Genomic DNA, 24,870 nt, shown 5'->3' on the forward strand with positions numbered 1-24,870 from the left:
ACTCACCAATGTAATAGAAGTGTGTGTTTCTCAATTTTGCCTCTTATCCAATTATAGAGCTTCCTCCTGGCTTTGCTTCCTCCTGCCTCCTTAACCACCACCAATGGATTTCATGTACCTTCCTAACACCTTCTTCAATAAATCATTTTTAAAGAAAATTTCTGGATATCCTTCTCGAAATTTTTTATTTTAAGCAAGAGTGGAATTATATTGTATTCATATCTATACTGGTACATAACTGCTGAATAAATAGACTAATAAAGAATTTTGAGGTCTCCTTTCAGAAATAATTAAAGCTGTTTTAGGGATCACTTAAAATGGGGGAGAAAAGAAAAAAATGATTTGTAGGAGAAGGATAATGCTTCAATTACACAATAACAGATATTTCATTTTTTACTAGAATGTTCCTACTTGCTAGCAAAGTAGTCCTCTTTTTAAAAAAGAAATATGGTTAAAACACAAAAAGACTATAGACTAAAAACTTTGTTACAAGTCACACTCATCTAGAGCTTTAGAACAGGGATAAACACAATATGCGAGGCACACCTCTCCTCAAAGTCATTTTTTTAAATATTGCTTAGCAGCTGTCATCGCTAAATTTAGTACTCCCATTAAGTTATTTAATTAACTTCCAAATGTCAAATTCAGGCAAATGTATAACTGAAATAAAAAATAAATCAATTTGATAAAATGCAGATGGTTAAGAAATTGATAAAAGGTTATACATGCAGAAAAACCAGGAGATATAAACACCAACTGAACACAGGAACTGAGAGAAAAAACGCCAAGAAGGCAGGCCACTGTTGCGATGCTTATCTACACAGCCTAAAACTAGTCCTGCCATACACAATGAACACTTCCTCATCCCTTCATTCCACCAAAACTTATAAACAAAGAGAGGCCACCGCCATGTTAGCTTTGACTCCTTCGAGGGCGAGTGAGTTCTACTGTCCTGTAGCCCACATGTATGACAGAAGCGGAGCTGTGATGTTAGAGCATAAGTCCAGTTTTCTCTTCGGCATAGCCCAGGAAAGCCAGAATATCCAATATGACTTTCCCCCCAGCTTCTTAAATGTAAAAAAAGCAAACAAAAAACTTGCTGTCACACTCTAGAATCACACTGGTTCTTCGATGTGCACAACAGAAATTATTTCACAGGGAGTATGACAAAAAAAGGTGGGCATGTGAAAATGCTAATTCAGGTTAGTCATAGTACAAGTTTTGATTGTGGGTTTTGGACATTTCATCTCCTCAAAATTCTCTAGTAGCACTTTTCTCATTCTCATGTTTATATATATATATGATCTAAAATTTTTTTTGACTAAACCTGAGATATGTCTAGTTTAAATTCTCAATATAAAGTAACATATCAGGATTGCCTAATTATTACACTAAAACTCTAAAAATCAAAAGAAAAAATTAAGATGATAATGGATTATTTACTAAATTAAATTTCTATATATGAAATGAATATATATGGCAGGACTAGTTTTAGGCTGTGTAGATAAGCATCGCAACAGTGGCCTGCCTTCTTGGCATTTTTTCTCTCAGTTCCTGTGTTCAGTTGGTGTTTAAATCTCCTGGTTTTTCTGCATGTATAACCTTTTATCAATTTCTTAACCATCTGCATTTTATCAAATTGATTTATTTTTTATTTCAGTTATATATTTGCCTAAAATGAAATATTGTTTTCTCTTCAATCTTAGATTTTTCATTTTCCAAATTAGATTTCATTAAGAAAAATGAGGCGAATGAAAAGTCTTAACCAACTACAATGACTGAAATATACAGTTGAGAAAAATTTCAGTTTATTATGCAAAATTTCAAATATACCAGAAGGTAGAGAGAGAAGAGCACAGCAACTCCCATAAATCCATTCGACAATTATGGACTCACAGCCAGTCTTTCTTTATCTATATCCCCACCCAATATTACTCCCCAACAACATTATTTGAAATAAATCTTAGACTTCATATTGATTTATTCACTTATACTTCAGGATGTATCTCTAATAACAAGGGTTCTTCTAAAAAAAACAACCATAATTCCATTATCGTACTTACAAAAAATAATTCTTGAACATGCTTAAAGTGTTTAGAATCCGCAATTATGTTCTTAAGAAATAAATATAAATTTGATACATACTTTCATTTGCTCCTAAAAATTGTTGTTGCAGGTCTTCGAATGTGTCACTTCCTCCTATCTCCTGGGTTGGTGAGCCATTATTCTGAGCAGAAGACTGATAAGGTTTATAGGTCACTGTATATGATTCCAACGCTTGAACACCGGGACCTTGTGATGTACCAAATTGCTATTATAAGATGGTAAATGAAATTGACAATTAAAATTTGACCTTTTCTTAAAAAATTGTCTGAATTAGACACCTTAATTTTGTTAGAGGGCTTAATTGCGGTACAATTACAAATTTTACATATACATCTTTGCTTAAAATAACCTATTTTAACATTTAATTAAAAGCACAAAATATAATTTCACACATTTTAACTACTTTTGAGCATATAATGGGCCAATTCCATATATAACACTCAAGAATTCAAATAAGACTATATGAAGACTTAAGAATGATTTAGATGATGCCAACATCTTGAAAACATAAAAATATACATATTCAATAACAAGAACATGTGATATAATGCATATGTAATAAGTAATAAATAACTTTTGTGGAATGAATGGTACTCAATAAATATAGAAAATGATCGCCTTAAAAAAAAATTCGTCTTATCATTGGGTGACACAGAATAGCTTATTGGCAAAATGAAGCATTTATTGTCATTAAACTGTGCCAGGGTTTAAAAAAAAAAAAAAGAGTTTCTTTCCTTATCATTCATCCTTTCTACTGCTATATTATCACAAATCAGATATCGGCTTCGAAGTGTTTGACCTAAAATTTGTTATAAGGGTGGTGAGCTAGAAAATCAAGGTAACTAAATAGTATCATCTACATAGATTTACTGCTTTAAACCTTATCAAGATACCTGAATGTAGCTTCTCACTGAAGTAAGGTAAAGTAGTAGAAGCCAGAAGCATCAGTAAATAAGGATTGTTATTCTTTGATAGACTTTACTTGTAACATTTAATTCTCTCCATAAAACCTCTATTTTAAAATTATGACTTAAGGTCATGATTCATTAGATTATAAAGAGAAAACAGCATGACTAATTCAGTATGAGCCTGAATAATTGTACTCAGAAGTTTTTATGCTTAAAATAAATCTTACCATTGTACCTACATACATTTCTTAAATACGCACATATAAGCAAGTGCATGCACATACATACACAAATTCTTGAAAGTCAAGTTCTTGTAATACCTGAAAATTATTCCTTTGAGGATCTGAAAACTTAATTACATTGGTTGGCTGGCTATTAAATTCCTGCTTCTGACCATTAGTATATGGTCTAAAGTTTTCAGGAAGGTGATATAAATCAGTCTGTTCATATTTACTTGGAGGACTATAACCACTTCTGTCTTCATCTCCACTTTCTTTGGGATGGTACCCAAGATGCAGGTCTTCAGTCTTATTTTGATTCTCTTCCCAGCCATTGCCAATTTTCTCTCCAATATATACATCCCGAATCTCATTACAGTCCTATTGCATAACGAGAGTTAAGACAAAAGCACTAAGATCTAGTCCCACCCTCATCGAAGACACTGTCACACCAAATACTTACATTTACACTTTTAGATTTAGGCAGCACTTGATGCTCATTCCAGTTCATCTCTGATTTCTCAGAACGATGCGGTCTTAAGAAAAATCAATACTTTAGATTTAGGGCCTATCCTGATTTGGACATAGATATCACAAAGAACCCAGAGATTTTAACATGTTTTCCCTCCAACCTTCACTTCACCTACAAGATTAAGAATTAGTCTACAATTTTATAATCATATACATTACTATTACCTACAGAAAAACGAGAGACTTATAGAATTGAAATACACAAGTGAAAGTGATTTCAAGTCCTTACTCTCCCTCTGTGCCATCCTCACTGCAGTCTGAATACTGGAGCTCAGAGGAGGACAGGTCGTCATCCAGCATATCATGAGGAAGGTCTGTGAGTAACTGCTGCAACTGAGACAGAAAAGTCAAGGTCAATATCCACTTGACTTACATACGAGATGACAAACAAAAGCTGCCTTGGAACATGTGATTTTCACTGTAGAAGTCGAAGTTGTTCCTAATTTCTACATTTAATAAATGTCTTAAGTTCCATATGAATTATGTTCATCATTTGACTTAGGGAAAGAACAGACAATTTCATAATTTATATTAGAAGGCTTTACTTTTTTTCTATGAAGATCTTAGATTTAAATACACATATATTACAACAGAATTTAAAAACTTCTTTATGGAAACACAGCAAGTCAGAATAATGGTACAATCACTGTATTATGTTATCACAGGGTAGACCTGCGTCTCAGAATCCTGTTCAGCCAGTCACCAGACCTTGGAGACCTGACAATCGGACTTCCCCCAGAGACTCTAAATAGCCAGATGTACTTTGTCCAGGTAGTGAGAATAGCAGAAGGTGGCCGAGAAGCCCTTGAAAGCTCTAATAATGTGAGAGAAACCTCTTGGGGAGTGACTAATTAGTAGACGGCCACCTAATGCCAACGATAAAAAGATCACAACACTCGGCTCTTATAAAACGGTTGAATAAAAAGAAAGCTGTAAGATTCAGTTTTCTACAGAGAGCACTCTCAAAAGCATAACTCTAAAACTGACAAAAGCATTTGACTTCACTCCAATTTTTTCTAGAGAACACATCTTCAGCATTCTGCCTATAAAAACTAGAGATAGAATAAATTAATTCAAGTTTCAAGATAAACTATGATAGAAATGAATGAACTGTCTAATTTGTTGAATTTCAATATCTGTAAATGACTTTCTTCAAATCTCAATATCAAATCTCAGTGAAAGTGATTATATTACTAAATAGTAGGAAGAATGTTTATAATGATTTCTCTTTCAAATTAAGCACAAGTTAAATTAACAAGTTGACTGAGTCCCTCCAAAATAAATAAGTCAATCCCATAAAATTATGCAAAGTGAACTTTAAAGATATTAAATACTGTTTAAAACCTTGGAGGAAGAAAATGAGGTACTTCTTAGTCTATGACAGATTTTTTCCCCCCACTTCCTGTCATGATAATAAAAGAAATGAAATGTAGCTATATCTGAGTATTACATTTATAATTAAAAAACTTTCATATACAAAATACATATGGTAAAAATTAAATAAAAATATTCTAAGAAAGGTCCGAAAGGTATGTTCCAATTGTCAGTTTTGGTGAAGTCAAACTTGGGAGTGGAAATGGGATATGTGAGGCGGGGAAAGGGTATACGTCTTTACTCCCATATATATTTCTAATACTCACTGGATCATTTTTTTAAGGCTCCCTCAATCCATTTGGTTCTTTAAAATTGAAAGGAGAGAAAAATATTCTATTTCAATGAAAAGTTACATTCATCTCAAAATTTATTTGATCCTAATATTAACAACTTAATTTATTGGCCACCTGCTCATGCAGGGTAAACTGAAAATTAATTTCGAGACAGCCATATCAGAGCTGACCCAAAGACATAAAGAATAAGAAATGAAAAAGATGCAAGCCTAAAACAAAACAGACCACATCAACATATTAGTACACCTCAAATGAAAGGTAAAAAAGTAATTTTACAAAGATACAAAATTCACTAAGGGGAAAAAAAACACCTACAAGGTCTTTTAAAATAGTCTGACCTGCTTTATCTATAATTACACATCACAGCTTTAATGACAATGACTATCCCCCACACGTTACAGAGGGAAAAAATAACACAATAATCTTTTATACTTACATCAAGTAAGGATTTCTGTATGGAAAGAATACTTTCTTCTAAATCTTCAGTGACGTTCAAGTACATAGCCTTGTAATTCAGGGTAACCATGGCAGGAACATCTGAACAGTACATTTTACCCCTCACAGAGATAGAAAAAAGCTACACAATAGTTAAGTGGTTCTTGTAGCTTTCTTTGTGGCACCACAAAAGTGTAATTGAAAAATCATTAACAAAATTGGCATCTATAGAGGAAAATTAATGTGAGCATAAGCAATAAGTTCTGAATGTGTCTGGATCCATAAGCAAAATCAGGAAAATCATCCCTGTAGTATTTAGTGTTTTATAAAATATTGTATATATATATGGTATATATATTTTTAAATCATTTCATGCACCTTCAAAAACTTTCTCCATCAAGTTCTTTGGCATAGCTGGGCCATATTCCTTGACTTTTATAAATTTCAAGACAGAGAGAAGCTAAATGAGGTGAGTCCTCCTAATAAGGCATTCAGGAACAAAATCCCATCCCCAAGGCTTCCATTTCCCAGAATCAAAGTGTGCCCCTCTCCTCATCAGGTAGCCCCAGGCCAGACACAGGCAGCACTGGACCCTGGCCTGCACCAGAGCCCCTCCCAAGAGGTCCCAGAACCAACACACCTGGTGGCTGGCTTCAGACCGCACCAGAGCACTACCCAGTAAGTACCACAAAGGGTGAACTAAGCAGGCACCAGAGCCCTGCTAAAGCAAATCCCCATATAAAAGCTTGTCCGCTACAGTCACAGCCAGTCCTTCAGAGCTAGTCAGCTAGAAGGTCAATCCCATCTACTGACATGCAAACAGCAAGCAAGGCTCAACTACAACAGAAGAGCACACACAACTCACACAAGGGACACCCCTGAAACAACCAATTCAAGTGAACAAGGAGACTGTATCAATGGGCCCCACAGAACACCTACTAAGGCCACTCTGCTAAAAACAGGAGATGTAGCAGATCTACCTAATACATAGAAAGAAACACAGGGAGGCAGTCAAAATGAGGAGACGAAGAACCATGTCCCATTTGAAAAAACAGGACAAAACTCCAGAAAAATAGCTATACAAAATAGAGGCAAGCAACCTACCAGATGCAGAGTTCAAAACACTGGTTATAAGGATGCTCAAAGAACTCAGGAGAATAGATGGTCTCAGTGAGAACGTCAACAAAGAGACAGGAAACAAAAAAAGGAGATAGAAAACATAAAAAAGAACCAGTCATAAATGAATACAATAATCAAAATGAATATATTAGATGGAATCAACCACAGATTAGATAAAGCAGAAAATCGAATCAGTGACTTGGAAAACAAAGTAGCAAGTAGCAGAAAAGACCCAATCAGAACAGCAACAAGAAAAAGGAATCCAAAAAAAAATGAGAATAGTATAAGGGACCTCTAAGATAACATCAAGTGCAACAACATTTTCATCATAGAGGTACCAGAAGGGGAAGAGAGAGAGAGCTAGGGATTGAAAACCTATTTCAAGAAATAATGACAGAAAACTTATCCTAACCTGGTGAAGGAAACAGATATACAAGCCCAGGAAGTGCAGGGAGCCCCAAACCAGATGAACTGAAAGAGGCCCACAGCAAGACACATCACCATTAAAACGCCAAAGGCTGAAGACAGAGAAGATCTTAAAAGTAGCAAGAGAAAAGTAGTTAGTTACCTACGAAGGAGCTCCCATAAGACTGTCAGCTGATTTTTCAACAGAGACCTTGAAGACCCAGAAAGGACTGGCATCAAAAGCAAGGACCTACAACCAAGATTACTCTACCCAGCAAGGCAATAAAGAGCTTCCCAGACAAGAAAAACCTGACGGAGTTCATCACCACCAAACCAGTATTACAAGAAATGTTAAAAGTACTATTTTAAGAAGAGGATGGAAAAAAAAAAAAAAGAAAAGAAAAGAAAAGAATATATATATATATATGAATAAGAAAATATCAAAGAAAAAAATTTTCACTAACAAAGGCAAACACATAAGTGAATCAACCAAGAATAAAGTTAGTACAAAGGTTAAATTGCAAAAGTAGGAAGATCATGTGTAATTACAACAGTAAATTAAGGGATACACACACACACACACACACACACACACACACACACACAAGAAGTAAAAAATAATGACAAAAACATAAACGTGGAGAGGGTGAGTAAAAATACTACTGATTTTAGAATGTGTTAGAACTTAAGAGACCATTAACGGAAAACGATTGCTATAAACATAGCTGATATACACGAAGCACATGGTAACCACAAACCAGAAATCTACAAGATATATACAAGAAATAAAAAGAAAAGAATCCAAACACAACACTATAGAAAGTCATCAGTATACAAGAGAATAAGGAAGAAAAAGTATTCAGAAAACAATGGCAATAATTACAAACCTTTCAATAATTACTTGAAACATAAATGTATTAAATACTCCGATCAAAAGACAAATGGATAAAGAAGATGTGATACATATATACTGTGGAATATTAACATTTGTGACACCATGAATGGACCTAGAAGGTATTATACTAAGTGAAATAAATCAGACAGAGAAAGACAAATATCATATGATTTTACTTATATGTGGACTCTAAATAACAATATAAATGAACAGACAAAACAGAAACAAACTTATTGTACAGAGAATAAACCGATAGTTGCCAGATGGGAGAGGGGCTGAGTGAAAAAAGTGAAGGGATTAGGAAGGACAAATTGGCATTTACAAAAGAGTCATGGGATGTAAAGTACATCTTAGGGAATATAATCAATAATGTAATAACTCTATGGTGTCAGGTGGATGCATGACTTATTGAGGAAATCACTTGTAACATATAAATATCTAACAACTATGTCGTACACCCAAAACTAATAAATATTGGATATTGACATAATTGAAAATATTTTTTAAGTTTTTTAAAAAGTGTGCCCTCTTTATATTCACTGTCAAATGGATGTTGCTTTTGGTCATGGAATGCGTAAAACACAGAATTACCAGATCAACCTATGCATGTTACCAAACAGAAAATTTTAGAAACTATAAATTTTCATTAATGATCCATCCAACTACCAAATAGATTCAAGGGAAAAGATAACAATCCTTATAAATGACAAGATTTAATTCCACTCATTACTTTCAAATTCATCAGATTGCTTTTTGGTTGCAAATGCAGTCTTCTCAATGTGCATCAAATGTGTTTAATAACTAAAGAGATACTTTCCCCAGAAAAAAATTTGCCATTGCTAAGGCTTCTATTGAAATGCATTCTAACCATTCTATAAATCCCTCTCCCTTTACTACTTCATACGCTTCTTCCCATCAAGAAAGGGAAAAATGAGAGCATTTACTTTAGCAACAAAACACTTCACAATAATTCACACAGACCATCCAAAAAGTCTATGTGTGGGGGGAATATAAAACAGAGAACATACAACCTTTTGTTAAGATTTTCAACTTAAATTAACTAAACAGACTGTCTTCAGAGATGGTAATCCTCAATATTCATGAAAGGTAGACTTCTCAGGTTACGAACTGTACAATACATCTCCCAAGAGAAAAGCAGCAAATGGACTAGCCAACATTTATGTGCCTTTGAACAGGTTACCTCATAAGTATGCCAAAAAGATTCTGATATTTTTAAAAATGAATCATTAAATAATGCTTTCGCGCATATGCGCTAAGCAGAATCTTCATTTTAACCTAAGAGCCAATTTAAAAACATTCTTCAAAAGATTGAATGTGGAATTGATAAAGGACCAAATAACTTGGCAGATAGAGCTTTAGTTTGTGAATTATACTCTGTGCAGAATTTAAAAAACAAACAAACAAACAAAAAACAACAACCATTCCATTAAACTAAATTTTATGTTAGTGGGGAAGACTTTGTTTAGGTTGCCACATATCTGAAAAAGAAATATGGCAACATTAGACAAATATCAGCTGCACTACAATGACACATAATAGAACTCTAGGCCTGGAAGGAACACTGGAGCTCCTCCTCCAAGCCAAATCTCTCCTAAATGACGGCAAACCAAGACCCAGAGAAGGTAAGGAGTGGGCCCATGAGAAGCGAACTATAGTCGCAGACGCCAGCGTCACCTGAATCTCCACGTTCCCACTATTTTCTTCTACATGACATTTAGTCTGTCCCTGAAAGACACTTATTTCTCTACCTGTTTGTATACAATCAAATTTCAGTTAGTATTCAATGCTTTATTCCCATTGTGACAGTACCTGAAAAATACCCGTATATTACAGGAAACATTCGAAGGCACAATCTAGATAAAGTATAAGAAATTGCTAAAGAAAAACATCAGGAAAGCTGTAATATGAATACTAAACCATTTGTTTCTTTGATTTTCTTGGGTGAAGACAAGAATTTTCCACTAAATAAGTCAAATAATATAAAATGTAAACAAATACTAGCTTTACAACTCCCTCTAGTGGGGACAAAATATCAAAATGTTTCCATAATTACATAAAACAAAGTAGTTTAAAAAGTGGGAGAAAGGCTATGCAATGGAAACCTTACCTCTAAAACACACAATTTCAAGCTCAACTGAGCTTTGTTATTCTATTAGAGGCATATCAAAAGAAAAACCAAGAGGGACTCAAATCAGTATTGCCAGGTGCACGTTTCTATCTGCCATCTGCTACTTAAACCACCTACCTTTCTATTCAAGATCATCTTCCAGGTTTCAAATGAATCATTATTAGCAAGTATTATCTTGATAGCACATTTTACTAAGTACCTCTGCGCCAAAGCATCAGCTCCAAAATACATACATACATACATACATAATTTTATTTTCTAGAACAAAGCAATAATAACAGAGCTACATGTATACTCCAGCAAACTGGCGATCCCAAATGACAATCTACTGTAAGCTGTGGCTTGACCAGTAACATTGAAACTTATAACAACCATTTCTATCACAATAACAACTATATTTCTGTAATTTCTGACAATGAAATCCTAAAGTATAGAGTGACCTTAGGTGAAAAACATTTTGCAAAATCACATCATTACATTTTAAGAAAGTTAATAAAAGACCTCTTCTCTGGGCCAGTTTTACAAGTACAAGTTTGCCTAAAATACTTTGAATGAGGCCGGCTTACTATCAAGGACAACTACATCAGTAGTTCTCAGATGATACGGCAAGAAAGCAAAATGGTGCAATAAGTTCTAAAAAATATGAGTGATATGAACATTAACTGACATAATACCATATCTCCATGGTATCATCACCCTTACTCACCTGCACCCTAATCTGTTCTGTTTACTATATAGGAGATGGGTTTTCAGGTAAAACACTGGGTGAGGCTATGGGTTATGCACATCTCTGCTATGTCTTGGCCCACAGTGGCCAAACTTTTACCAATATACAATTAGAAATGATTATAAGTGTCTTACTTTTCTGCAAAATTTTTGAGCTTTTATCAAAATTTGAGTCTATTCATAGTAGGCTGTGGTTAAGATGTCACTGGTCTAAATAGCCTCTGAATATTGAATCGCTTTATGAAATCCTTTTTCTGAAGATTAGATATATTTTCTTCATCTGCTCTTTAATGCAAACAATGGAAGGACTAGAAATGGAAAAGGTGAGACTCTAATTTTACACCTGCTAATAGATGGCGTGGAGATTGGAAATGACTATGGCTTATTCATTGACTTATGAGAGAGCGTGGACAAAATCCCAGCTGACTCCAAAGCACCAAAATTGAAACTCAGCTTTATAAAGCATGTTGTATTAGCAACTGGGCATTCATATCAGAAGGTCGAAATCAGGATTATTCTGCAATTTACAGAGAGAGGGTCTCAAAATCCTTAGCAGGGTAGACAATGTCAGATATGGCCTGCTTGACCAGCCCTCAGGGATACAGGTTTTCCTCCTACAGAACTGAACTGAACACAGGTGATTCACTGAATAGAGAAAGCCATATGCATTACCCACTGCTAACACTTCTAACCCAGCCAGTAATCCCAAAGATACCAACCAGGCAGGCAGGAAAAGACCACTCTTTTCTTTTACTTCTCAAGGCTACGAACTGCTCTGCTATCACAGGGTCAGGAAGACTGAGGAGATTTGAAAAGGTTAATGGATAGCCAAACAAACTTAAGTTTGATTATCCAATTTATTATTTCAACTCGCAGCAATTATATATGTACACACACACACACATATGCATATATATACAGCTGAATGTATAATATATATTTTTATGAAGAAATCTGAATTTTCTTGCTGAAAATCTGAAACTCTCTAGCCTCATGTGTCACTTACCTAACAGCAATTTAAAAAAAGGTAAAAACACTTATTAACATGAAACATTTTTTATGAACATAAACCATAATCATCATGTTAGAGCCAAGTTAGCCATATGTTCTTTCTTCCATTCTGCTAGAAACATTCTTTATTATATACTTTACCTCTTAAGAGCTCCTTTGCCTTAGGAAATTCCCTACCCCAACATACAATCTATCAAGAAGTGATCCCAATGGCTATGTTCTGTATTATCTAGAATTGCCTCCTTAACTAATTAATACTCCTTTAAAACTTTCACCACACTATACACTTGGCAGGAAGTTCTCTCTAATACCATACCCCTCACTCTAATATCTTTTCTAATAAAAAATCACCTGTCAGATTATTTTTCCTTCTTTTTTAAAGTCAACTATAGTAATTACTTAAAGTGATCCTCTCAAGAATCCCACTAGCTAAATTCCAGCAAACTGTCCAAAGCCATCAGGGTCATGAAACCTCATGCCGTGAGTTCACAAAGTAACAGAAAATCCTCATCCTCATCCTTGCCACAATCACTGTTGTGAAGGACCCTGTCAAAATCCAGAAACCCTGACCAGGGTCACAAACTCTGATACTCTCAGAGACCTGACAGAGAATTTACAAACACAAAGCTGGCGAGTCTAAGTACATAAGCCCATGTCCCCACGTGAGAGGTGGGAACTGTAGCCAGCTGGGAAATGAGAGCCACCGCTCAGCTCCAGCCTGCTTGTTGCCATGTGCAGACACAGGCCACGGGTGGCCAGAGCTTAGGACGTCTCAAGACAAGCCAGAAACTCTGGCTTGTTACATGAAATTTTCCATCTTTAAATATAGATTTAATTTTTAAAAAACACTGTGCAACCAAACAATATATGTCTATGGACAAAATCCACTGAGCTGCCAGTTTTCTATTTCTACCCTAACTCTACTGCCAGTGACAGGGGCAATTGATCCTATTCCTTACTTGCTATTAATACTAAAGGTCCACAGTAACCATTAAAAAGGATTATTTTACATGTTAGAAAATGGGTCCTATCAAGCATAGTCTCAGTTCAACAGAAGACTGTTATCATAGTCAATCGAGAAATTTGACTCAAGGTAAAAACAATCCTAACGAGTAAACTGACTTCCACCAACGGCTACTATTACTATTACTACCATTTACTGAACAGTTACTATGTGTCAAGAACTATATATATGTATATATATATATATGTGTGTGTGTATATATATGTGTATATATATATATACACATATATATACACACACACACATATATATACATATATATATGTATATATGTGTGTGTGTATATATATATGTATGTATATATATATACACACATATATATATACACACAGACTATCCTCTTACTCCTTTTCTCTGTTAGTCTACTCATCACAAAGCATTCAGAAAGAGCTTTCAAAAATTGATCAGATACCGCTTCTCGTTTAAAATTCTCCACTGGCCTCAGCCCACCTCTTTGTCCTATTCCCACCACTCACCCTTTGCTCACAAAATCCTAACATCACCACCTTCTTGATACACAGAGTCTCATCTCAACTTCCAGGCTTTACAGTCATTGGTGTCTTGGCCTACACTATTCTTCAGACTTCTGCATGGCTGTTCCTTCTTATAAGTCAAGTCTTAGCTTAAACATTTCCTCCTTCCAGAGATCTTCCCTCACCAGTTCCCTACCAGTTGCTTTAATAGCACCCTATTTTGTTTCCCTATCATTTATCTGTGCTAAATTATCACTCATTCAAATTACTTTTTGCACCTGTTTACTTGTTTATGGTCTGCTTCCACTAAGATGAAGTGAAGAACCTGCCAGACTTAGTTAAGGCAATGTAAGCGACTAGAATAACTAGGCCTCTGCCTCCAAAGCCAGCTACTACCTCCGGAATGAAAAGATCATAAAGAATTTAATCATTTATCTGATGGCATCATTTTATTCTTGTCTCAAAAAAGGAAGCATTCCAATCATCCACCTTTTAAAAGTCCAAATACTGATCTGGTTTTAAGAGTTAAAAAAAAAAAAAAAAAGAATTATAAATTCCTTCAAAATGACACAAGACGACAATTTTGATGAGAAAATATAATTAAGATTGGGTTTAGAGTCTTTTTTCTGAGCAACTTACCTCTTTCTCCCTTTCATAGTCTTCTTTGTCATATTCTTCATCTTCGTTTTGTGTCTGAAGTGCCACACTGCCAAAGTCCAATGACATGGTCCTCCTGTGGGAAGAGTAACGTATTTGTCTGGTTTCTAAATATCCTCAAAATTTTACCAGACCAAACTATACAAGAGATGCCATACACAAAAGACAAGAGCAGCTAGGGAGAAAAAAATATGAAATTATTTATGACAAATGGTTATTAATCCAAACATAAAGAGTTCTTACAAATTAATTGTGATTCAGAGTCAAAGTAACTGTATGACAGAAATTCATAGAAAAAAATGCAAAAAACCAAACTTCTGACTAGACCTTTCTAGTAGTCTGGAAAATATAACTTAAAACAGTAAGATTTCTGTCCACATGAAAAATAACAATAAACTAGAAACATGCCAAACATAAAAATTTTAAGAATATGCTCAAAGTTTCTAATTTGATGTATTTAATGTGGCACAGATATTATCCTCCACAATTTGCTTCATTCTTTGAATGTCACGAATAAAAATTTCAGGTTTTACAAAAAGAGAGCCGCTAAATCCTGAGTTAATGATTGCTACCCCCAAAACCATTTAGAATCTGGTAAACTCCATATAGCAGACAAATGTCCTGCTCTTAAGCTTGATAAAATCAGGTCCTAGCAAAAAAAAAAAAAAAAAACCTCAGGAAAAACAGAAGTGAAGCCTGTGAAGCTGTACCACGGTGGGGTTCCAATTCCAAAAGCAACAGCAAGAGTTCCCTGGAGAATGTTAACTGCTATGGCAGAAGCAGCTGCAGGAAATGGGTTTTCAAGTACTTAGAGTCAAAAGGCTGCTGATGATTTGAATTATATTCAGGGATCCTGACACTACACAGAAACTACCCAGAATTTCGAAGCTCTGAACAATCCTGACAAAAAAAAGTAGGCAGTTGTGATCAATTAGCAGGCCTAATGCTGCCCTCTCCTCATCCCTTCTTTGGCATGCCGGTGAAATGCATTTAGATGTGAGCTTGAGCCACAACTCATTCGCTACACTTTTCAGGCTCTAAAATGTCATTAAATTGGAAGTGAAATAAGAAGCACAGACCCAACCACCCAAAAGCATTTTACCATAAAGAACTCAACTCCCTCACATTGAGAACTGGGATCACAAACTTTTATGTAAGCCAACAACTCTGTAGCAAAAGATAGTCCATTTCATCAGAACTCAGGTGCCCTTCATTGACACAGTTCCGTTTGCACCACTAAGAAAAAGAGTGGCCAATTAAATTACGACACATCATTAATTTTAAAACATAGCCCGACTTTGTAGATTTTAAATGTGAAAAGAAAATGTGCACTTTAGAATAGGTGAAATATGGTATCATAGATTAACACAAAAATTATTTTTAATGCTGAAATCCCCATATGTCAGGTTTTTTTTTTTCAAGGACTGAATTATGTTTCTTGGTCAAACTCTAATTTGCAATCCACCCTTTTAATCCTTCCCTCTCTAGTCCCTATGCCCAGCTCATTCCTTTAAATCCTATCAACTCAAACTCCTTGCCATCAATAGTAAACCCTTCCAGCCTCTGCTTCTTAGACCAGACATGCTCCTTGCTGTTCCTGTGTCAAAGCTAAGAGGAGGAAGGGACATGTGCACTCTTTCACTGAGAGGGAAAAAATATCAGTTGGCAAATCTAAACCTTGTCTCCACCCAGCAGCTACCAGAACCCTCTTGTTTACCAGCATAAGGTGGAGATCTGAATATGATAAAGAGCCTATCATACAGGGGAAAACACTCACACAAGCTCACATCCCTAGGGTTTTTCACTACTGCAAGTGAACATCAAGTCTATAGAATCTATAAATAATGAAAATATTAGTCCATTTAAACCCTGGCTCCTTAAAAGAAATAAGATTAAGCTGAACCTAAAAGACATCCCTGAATTCTTCAGGCATGAATAATCTTTCCTGCTTCTAATTCCTATAGTACTCTCCATCTCTTCCTGCATTTTATAAAGCGAGAAAATGGAATTTGGGTTAATTTCTACTTTATTAGGCAAAAGAGAAGATTTTTCAATTTTCACTAACATTCCACCAATTTCTGTTGACTATTAAAAAAAGAACATTATGATTTATAAGAGCATAATTTTTCTCAGAGAATAATGAATTCTACAAGGTTTTTTCATTTTTAAGTGAAGAGAATGTAAAAGACCAAAGTGTATCTTTTTTTGAACGGCATTTAAAATTCAAACCGTGTCATTAAAGAAGAAATCTGATAATACCTGAAAATGCCACAATTTCTCCAGTGGAGAACAAAAGATATAAACAAGTTTTCCTTCTGAAAACTGCAAAGTACCAACTAAAAAACTATATTAGGCATAAAGGGGAAATTTGATAAACTTACTATGTCTTTTTTTTAAGCCAAAAAAAAAGACTGAAAAGGTAATTAGTACTTTAAAATTTAAAATGAAAGCTAATGCTTTTCTTCAACTTATTAATCACTACTAATTACCAATAATATCAGAGATTTTACTATAATATTCAGAGCAATAAGAGACTGTTTAAGAAAAAAAAAATAGCAAGACAGTAAACTCAGAAGCCATAAAGGAAAAACTTGACAGAAACTTAACTATACACACACACTTAAAAAACAAAATTTGTATATGGCAAAAGACATCATTAACAAGTTAAACATTATGTATGAAACAAATCACTAACAAAATCAAAGATAAAATTATAATGAATAATGAGCAAAATACATGACAAGGTCCCAATATACAATTCTCACAAAGAAATTTGAAAAAATAATTTTAAAATGGGCAACTGGTATGAAAATTCATTTTTAAAAATGTAAATGCTCAATTAACCTGAAAAGATGTTCACACTCATGAAGAATTCAAAGTGCCATTTAAACAATGAAAAATGATTTTCGACCAGTAAACTGAAAAAAAAAAAAAAAACGTCGTAACACCTAATGGTGGCTCTTTTATGGGAAACAGGTATCTTCCTGAGTTGCTGGTGAAACTATGAAATGTGAAAACCATCTCAAAAACTATCAATATTAACATATTGAAAAAGAACATTTGCCCTAGTAAAAGTACTTTTGACAAAATTTAGCAATGCCACTAATAAAAATAACTAACATTTCTATGTTTATTGACTGATCATTTAAAAATCAAGATATAGAATAAGTGTACAGTATGCTTTTTTTAAATAGCAAGCTAGTTACTACTTTCGTGACAGAAAATTTTTTCCTGATCATATTAATAAGACTACGTTCTGTCCTTGTATTACACTCAGATTGGAAGGGATCAGCCTCAGTACTCATTTTGTTTTCTCTGGTTATGTCTTCACCTTCCTTGCAATGAAAAGGAAGACCAGTGGGTGTTTAACAAAATATTAAAAATCAAAAACAGTATTGTTTTTGTCTCACCTAATTGCCTATAAGCACCCTGAAAGCAGAAATCACCCCCGCCCTTTGCACCTGGTAGCCATACAACAAATATTTGTTGAATGAATATAATACATTTGTGTTGCCCTATATGGACTCATTATTCCAACAAAATTTTACTGAGCACCTACTGTGTGCCAGGTTATATCCTAGATATATCTAAGTCTTGGTACCAACCATGAGTAGCTAACAGTCCCTTAGGAAAACAATGATATAAAGTAATAGTTACAACAATACATTGTAATAAATTCTGTAACAGAGTAAACTAAGAAAGCAAATATTAACTTTGCCTAAGCAGAAAGGAAGGCTGAGAGAAGTTTCACAGAAAGACGACTTTGGTTAGAAATGGATCCTGAAGGACGCCATACAGCTGGAAATGGTTAAGAATGAGGGCACTCATTCAGACAACCTGGGCTCAATTCTGGCTCTCCTATTTATCAGCTGTGCAACATGAGGACACTGTTTTCATTTCTTCATTCATAAAATGAGCTTAAATATTGTCCTGACCTCAAAAGTTGTTTATGAGGTTCACAAAATAACACATATAAAGTGCTTAGCACTGTGTACCAATCAATATAATTTAGTTTTATTATGACATTATCACTGATGAGTAGGAGTCTGCCACCTACAAAAGGTTAAAGGAACAAAAAGCACTCGATATATCTGAGAAAAGGTGAACATGCAACCTGTGAAAAACTTGAACTTAAATAATGTAACCCCCTCTAGGATACAAATGCCACGGCCTCCTTCAAGATGCCCTCCTAATCCTACTCCCTCATGGAATTAACTTTTTTGTATTTTTGGTCTATATTTCTCATACTTTTCTTAGAGCTTCAATTTCAGCCTCTCATTTAATTGAATGCATTCACACACATATCTAGAGAGTGCATATAAATTGTCATACACTGGGAAGGATATGGCACAATTCGGCTTAAATCACTCTCACATTCATGATTATAAGATAGAAAAGGTTAAGTGCCACAAAAGGGGTTTATAAGTATCCTGAGAGTGAATTCTACTTACTTGCTTACACGCTAGTTTCTCTTCTAGAATGGAAATAGCCAGAGCACACTAATAACCTGTTTTAGACTTGCAATATCAGGCTTAGGAGACCTATTCATTCATTCAACACTTACCAAGCACGTTTCAAGATTGCAAAGTTTAACAGAACTTGGTGTCAGGAAAGAAAATAAACACAGAAACGAATGATGACAATAATCTGTGATCAGTGCTAATGACAGAAGTTTGGACAAAGCGATTCAGGGTGCCCAGAGGATGCAGCGAATAGGCACCCACAGGCTGAACCAATGAACGAATCAATGTCCTTACCAAGAAACTGTTCGGAGTCAACTACTGCACAACAAATAAGTACCGCGAGACCGAAGCTGCACAGAGCCCGGGATGCCTGGGGCTGTTGGCTTTGGCTGCCAGCGTCACAGGCATTCAGTCAACACACGTGTACAGAGCACCCACTGTGAGCCAGGCGCGGCGCCAGGGTGACCAGGGTCTCCAGAGTAGGGTCTCAGAGGTACCCCAGAAACCTAGAAGAGGCGAGGAGGGCCTCCCGGACATCACTGCTCGGTAGGATCTTGGAGTCCCGATGACACTTCAAAAACTGAGCCCTCAACCCGCAGGCAGTCTACCACCGCGGGATTTGGGGAGAATGGGTCAAACGCTCCCGGAAGCCTCAGACAGAATCCAAACGACCCCTCAACCCCCTCTAACTACACCCTCAAGCCCAGCTGCGAAGCAAAACTCACCGGAGGCCGCGGATGCTGTCACCGCAGGGAAACCTTTGCCCCTGTCGAAGACGAACTTCTAGCAAACCACCTTACCCTGGCGCTAATCTACTAGCTCCTTCCGAGTCACAACCGAACGCGGAGCCCGAGGTCATTGAGGAGCAGCTGCCTCCTTCAATCGCCTGCTAGAGGCTCCTTCAGTGGGCGGGACCAGGGCGGGGGAGGGCGTGAAGGTGAAAGTCTCCGCCTTCCTCAAGCTTGGTTGAGAAGTCCGCCCGCACTTGCAAATGTACGGCTGTTTGAAAGAGGGCGCCAGAGGTGGCGGGAAGCTCCTCCTGTGCGCCCATTGGTGGATTCATGAGCCAATTACAAAAGAGTTGACTCTGGAAAAGGCGGGTTTATCGGTTTCCTAGAGACGCCCAAGCGCTTCTCTTCCAGCCTTTGGCGAAAATGAACTGATCTTGCTCAGGCCCCTTGCCCCTTCCGTCACTAACTGGTGCTGAAGACTGGTGCGGCGACTCGTGCCCCTCCCCCGCGCCTGCCACCCCCTAAACCCCAGCACACAAAATCTCTCGCTTACCTATCCAACTCTTACCTTAGAGGTTTTTGCATTTGCTCTTCTGATTCTCTAAGTTGCCTGCCTCCTCATCTCCTAAACACCTTAGATGTTTTACTTTGTCTTCTTGCTTACTAGGCCCCCCACCTTGTTTGAATTTGTGTTTTTTAAATTTCTGATTAGATGGCACATTTTCGCACATGTTTATTCGCTACTTGAATTTCCTCGAATGTGAATGTTCTTGTCACTTAGGTATGTGTTAACCTGTTCCTTAGACAGCACTGCAGGATCCACAGTAAAGTTCATTACTGCATGTACCTTCCATGGTGAAAAGGGTTCCACTGACTATCAAGGAGTTGGTAGCAGCAGGTTCACATATCCTTTTAAGTCTTTTCCATGTATACTAATATGGAGTCAGATGGTTGTTCAAGGCTCTTCATAATCTGGCTAGTTTTCCTTTGCTACTTCATTATCCCATACCTGGAATGCATACAATGGCCCCTGTAAACCCATTACTAGCATAAGGGTCTGGTACATAATAGGTACTGGCTGAGCAATGTGTTTCTCAGAGTGTTTTTGTTTTGACAAAACTATTTCACGTATATCACCCTACAATATTTCTCCACCTACTCAGTCTTCAAGATACGTGAGCATCTCCTTGAAGCTTTTCATGATATACACCTTCCTCCCTTGGCAGAAATGATCTTTCCTGCCTCTATACACAATGTACATATCTTATAGTTCTTACATATATATATATGTATATATATATACATATATATATACATATATATATATACACACACACATACACACACACACACACAATTTGTGTATAGGCTTCACTCAAGCCAATGTTAAAATCTTAAGGTACTTACTTTGCCTCTTGGACTCCTAGCATGCTTCATGGCCCCTGGTAAGTCTCAAAACAAATTTGTTAAATAAGAAAATGAATTAACAAACAAATAATGAAGACTTTTTTGTGTGTGCATGTCAGAAAAAGCAAATAAAGGCATTCGGGTAAATGGCAGTTGTTGCAACCTGAGCCAGGGTATCTTTTAGGGAGAACTAGGCTTAGGGACTTTTCATGTCTCACTGAAGCCCACCAGCAAGCTGTATGTGGTGTCCTGTGCTAGGGGTTAAGATGGAATGCTACAGCAGGAATGCTAAGTGACCCTGCCCACAACTGTTTCCTAGGAAGATTAAAGGATGGAGATGTAAGGGTTGGGGGAGCACATGAGGAGGCAGTGTTTATAATCCCTTATGCAGTGCTTTACAATTTGGTAAGTTCTTCCACAGACACTAGCTCATCTGGTCCTCACAACAACCTTGTGAGAGGCTAGGAGAGGTATTATGATCTTTTATAGTGGAAGAAATTAACAAAAGAAATTACATGACTTATCTGTGGCTACAAAACCAATGTACAACAAAGACAGAATTCGAACCCAGTTCCTTTATCTCCGAATCCAGGACTTGTCACTACTACAAGTAAAATACAAGAATTAAGCACCTAAGTCACAAAAGATGCTAAATAAACAATAAATTACAGCCCCTTCCTTCTAAAAATAGATTCCAGTGGAGTTATATTATAAGCAATCAAATTTTCTTGACTGTCTATCCTATTTAATTCCTGGCCTAGGTGCTTGAATATAAAGTGTGAGGCGGGACCCCTACCTTCAAGGTACCCACACTCTATTTGGGGCACAAGATACTTACATAAAAAGACAAGACACAAAAGTCATTTACTGCATGTAATAAGAGTAGAATAGGCAATAATAATGGGGGAAAGTGAACATCTGATGAAGGCTCTACCAGGGAATGTTCCTAGAGGAAGAGAGTCAACAGGAAGGTTAGACCAACAAAAGCAAAAGATTCTTATATTTAGGGATGAGATTGGAGCAGTAGGCAGGAAGAAGGTAGTCAGGAGAAGAGCTTGAAACCTGGAGGAATGGGAAAGGCATTCTACAGAGGTAAGGTATGGTACGCCCAAAGAATGAACATGTCCAGAGAAGCACAGCTTACAGGGATATTCTGGGATAATAAAGACAAATGTGGAGGAAGGGAGAAAAACTCCCTAAGACCTTGAATGTTGGACAAAAGATTTTTCATGGAATGCTGGGCCTATGTTTACCCTACATTTTTTAAACAGACACACCTGAGAGCTACGAGGGACACTACATCTACCAGAATCATTTACATTTCAAGTGAAAGTGTCACATTGTTGATGAGATGTGGTCCCTCCCATTATAAAGATGGAGTTAAGCTATCATGTCTCCTTTTTTTCTACCTTCTCTTTGGTGTCAAAGCTATCAGGTCATGAAATAAGGAATGCTTTCCCCAAAGGAGCCCTGAACTTAAAGATCCAAGTTTTCCTGCCTACTAGCTTTTTTTCCACACAATTTCTTTAACCCCTCTGAGCCTCAAAGTCCCTATCTGAAAATAGGAATATTTTCATAGCAGGAATACCTACTTCCAGGTTTGTGGAAAGAATGGAATAAGATTGTGTAAAAGAGCTTTTAAAATGTAGTAATACTATTTAAAGATTAATTATTTATATTCTGTTACTATATATTTACAATTGATTGGGCTGGAGTACATACTGGAATCTTAGGCAGTAAGGAAAAATCAGAAAGTTATAATTGCTGTAACCCTAATGCTACAGTATTCTGAGAATGAATGGTTGAAGAATACAAGTGTAAATGTGCAGAGGGCAACAGGGGCTTACGGAATGAGACAAAGGAGTTTATTCAAGAGAGATTTATGAGAACAGGACAAAATTTGATGTGCTAGAGATGGAAACAGAAGTACTCAAAAGAACTGAGGAAGATCAGACCATTATTCATAGTATATTTATTCAAGAATATTTTTGAGCATACACTTTGTGCCAAGCACGGTTGCAGGGGCTCATTTAATGTTGACACATGGGTCAAATACCTGCCATGATCAAGCCCCTTCTCATAGAATCTGTTCTTGCCAATAGCCACTATGGCCTTGCCATCATCACCTTGCCACCAGCCGAAGACCTAACCATACCTTACATGGTCAAAGGTGAGCGAGCACCAGACCCAAGGTAGGCCAGTCATATTCCCTTCCCAAGTAACTGAAATAAGACTTCACGAAACTGAGTCAGGCAGTAACCATATGGAAGAGGAGCAGACTTTTATGTCACATGTCTACATTTTATGGGAACTATGCTACCTCCATAACTGCATCATCTATATGGTGAGCTTAGATTGAAAAGCATGAACTTCTGTCATTCTAAGCCATGGATCTGTCTGGTTCTTCCACTGTCTGACAGTTCAGCTTTTCCTTGGGTTCTGTGATACCTGAACCTTAAAACATCTTGTGACTTGAGCTGGCCTTGGTTACGTAGGGGTTAAATAGTGTTCTCCAAAATTTCATGTACACCCAGAACTTCAGAATGTGACCTTATTTGGAAACAGAAACTTTGCAAATGTAATTAGTTAATATGAGGTGGATGAGGATGGACCTAAAATCTAATGACGTGTCTTTAAAGAAGAGAGGACACAGAGGGACACACGGGGAGAAGATAGCCATGTGAAGATAGAGGCAGAAGTCCGAGTTATGCTGCCACAAGCCAAGGAATGCCTGGGGCCACCAGAAGCTGGAAGAGACAAAAAGGATTCTTTCCTAGAGCTTTCAGAGGGAACATGGCCCTACAAACACCTTGATTTCAGACTTCTAGCTTCCAGAACTGTGACAGAACAAATTTCTGTTGTTTTAAGTCACCTAATTTGAGTTACTTTGTTGCAGCAGCCCTAAGAAATTAATGCAAACAAACATTTATGACAAAGATGCATTTGTGATGATAGATTATATTTAAAAAATCTAGACCAGTGACTCTCAAAACATCATCCACTGCCCATTCAAGGGTCTTTCTGATGGGCCATCAAATGACACAAGCACACTAGTTATTTCATCAGTTATCATGGAAAAATTACCTGCAATTTTATAGGTTTTTCTCTTTACATACAGCTAAGGTTTACCTATTAAGAATCTACCAAGTAAAATATTAGGGGTTACTAATGTTTAGAATTCATAAATTAAAATTAGCACATTATTGAAGTTTACCAAGAGTGGATATTCATCATTTCTATATTCAACATTGCAAAGTTTCTGCCCAAACACACCTGAAGATAATTAATAATCTCACTTTTGGGAAAAGAATGTTAATAGTGATAAACTTAAGTTTCTCAAAAAATTTATAGGACAGTATTTTGGGATATAAAATCATATGAATGCGATCATATTCTTCCCTTTAAAGTAAATAAACAATTCCTATTGTTCCTCTCCAGTTTTTAAGTGTTACCGAATTACTTTATCTCTACCAAAAAAAAGGGGAGGCTGGGTTTAGGGATGAGATGTATGTGGCATGGTAGGCCTTTTGTATCTTTGATGGCCTTTGGCCAAAAGAGCGTGAGAACCAACTAAATTTAATATTTAAGATTTTTAGTCACAAGTTTTTAAATCAGAAAACCAGTAAAAGCTATCAGAAGAAGTGATGATGACCATTTGATAAAGATCAAAATTTGCAAGAATTATATTGAAAGTAGAATGCAGACCCTCCCCAAAACCACTCCACTTATGTTTCTCAAAATACTCAGTAGATTACAACAGAAAGAAAGAAATATCCAAATAAGATTTAAAAGTGGTGTATGTTTTAAATGCTCACATAACATGTTTGATGCATATTGACAAAATACAATATAATATAATCATAGCATTCATAAAAATATTACATAATTTAAATTTTAATGGCTTTGAATATATAGATAGTATAGTCCAGTAATGGGACACTTGTT

The 24,870-nt window shown here is 36.2% G+C and overlaps 1 protein-coding gene across 4 annotated transcripts in view; it reads right to left on the minus strand.

Moving 5' to 3' along the window:
• The window catches only part of CEP152 (centrosomal protein 152), an 80,619-nt gene extending 60,979 nt beyond the window's left edge, over nt 1–19,640 (minus strand). For 3 of the 4 annotated variants that reach the window (XM_036239169.1, XM_016163246.2, XM_016163244.2), the window contains exons 1-6: nt 19,513–19,640; nt 14,307–14,400; nt 3,993–4,096; nt 3,696–3,768; nt 3,335–3,613; nt 2,146–2,311 (exon numbers count right to left, since the gene is read on the minus strand). In XM_036239169.1, coding sequence (XP_036095062.1) covers nt 2,146–2,311; nt 3,335–3,613; nt 3,696–3,768; nt 3,993–4,096; nt 14,307–14,393 — 709 coding nt within the window. In that variant the 5' untranslated portion in view covers nt 14,394–14,400; nt 19,513–19,640. The remainder of the gene's footprint in view (nt 1–2,145; nt 2,312–3,334; nt 3,614–3,695; nt 3,769–3,992; nt 4,097–14,306; nt 14,401–19,512) is intronic. The other variant, XM_016163247.2, reaches the window with a different exon arrangement.
• Nucleotides 19,641–24,870: the final 5,230 nt, after the last annotated feature.

The sequence above is a fragment of the Rousettus aegyptiacus genome, unplaced genomic scaffold (assembly GCF_014176215.1).
Source record: "Rousettus aegyptiacus isolate mRouAeg1 unplaced genomic scaffold, mRouAeg1.p scaffold_m13_p_3, whole genome shotgun sequence".
In the NCBI taxonomy this organism is placed as follows: domain Eukaryota; kingdom Metazoa; phylum Chordata; class Mammalia; order Chiroptera; family Pteropodidae; genus Rousettus; species Rousettus aegyptiacus.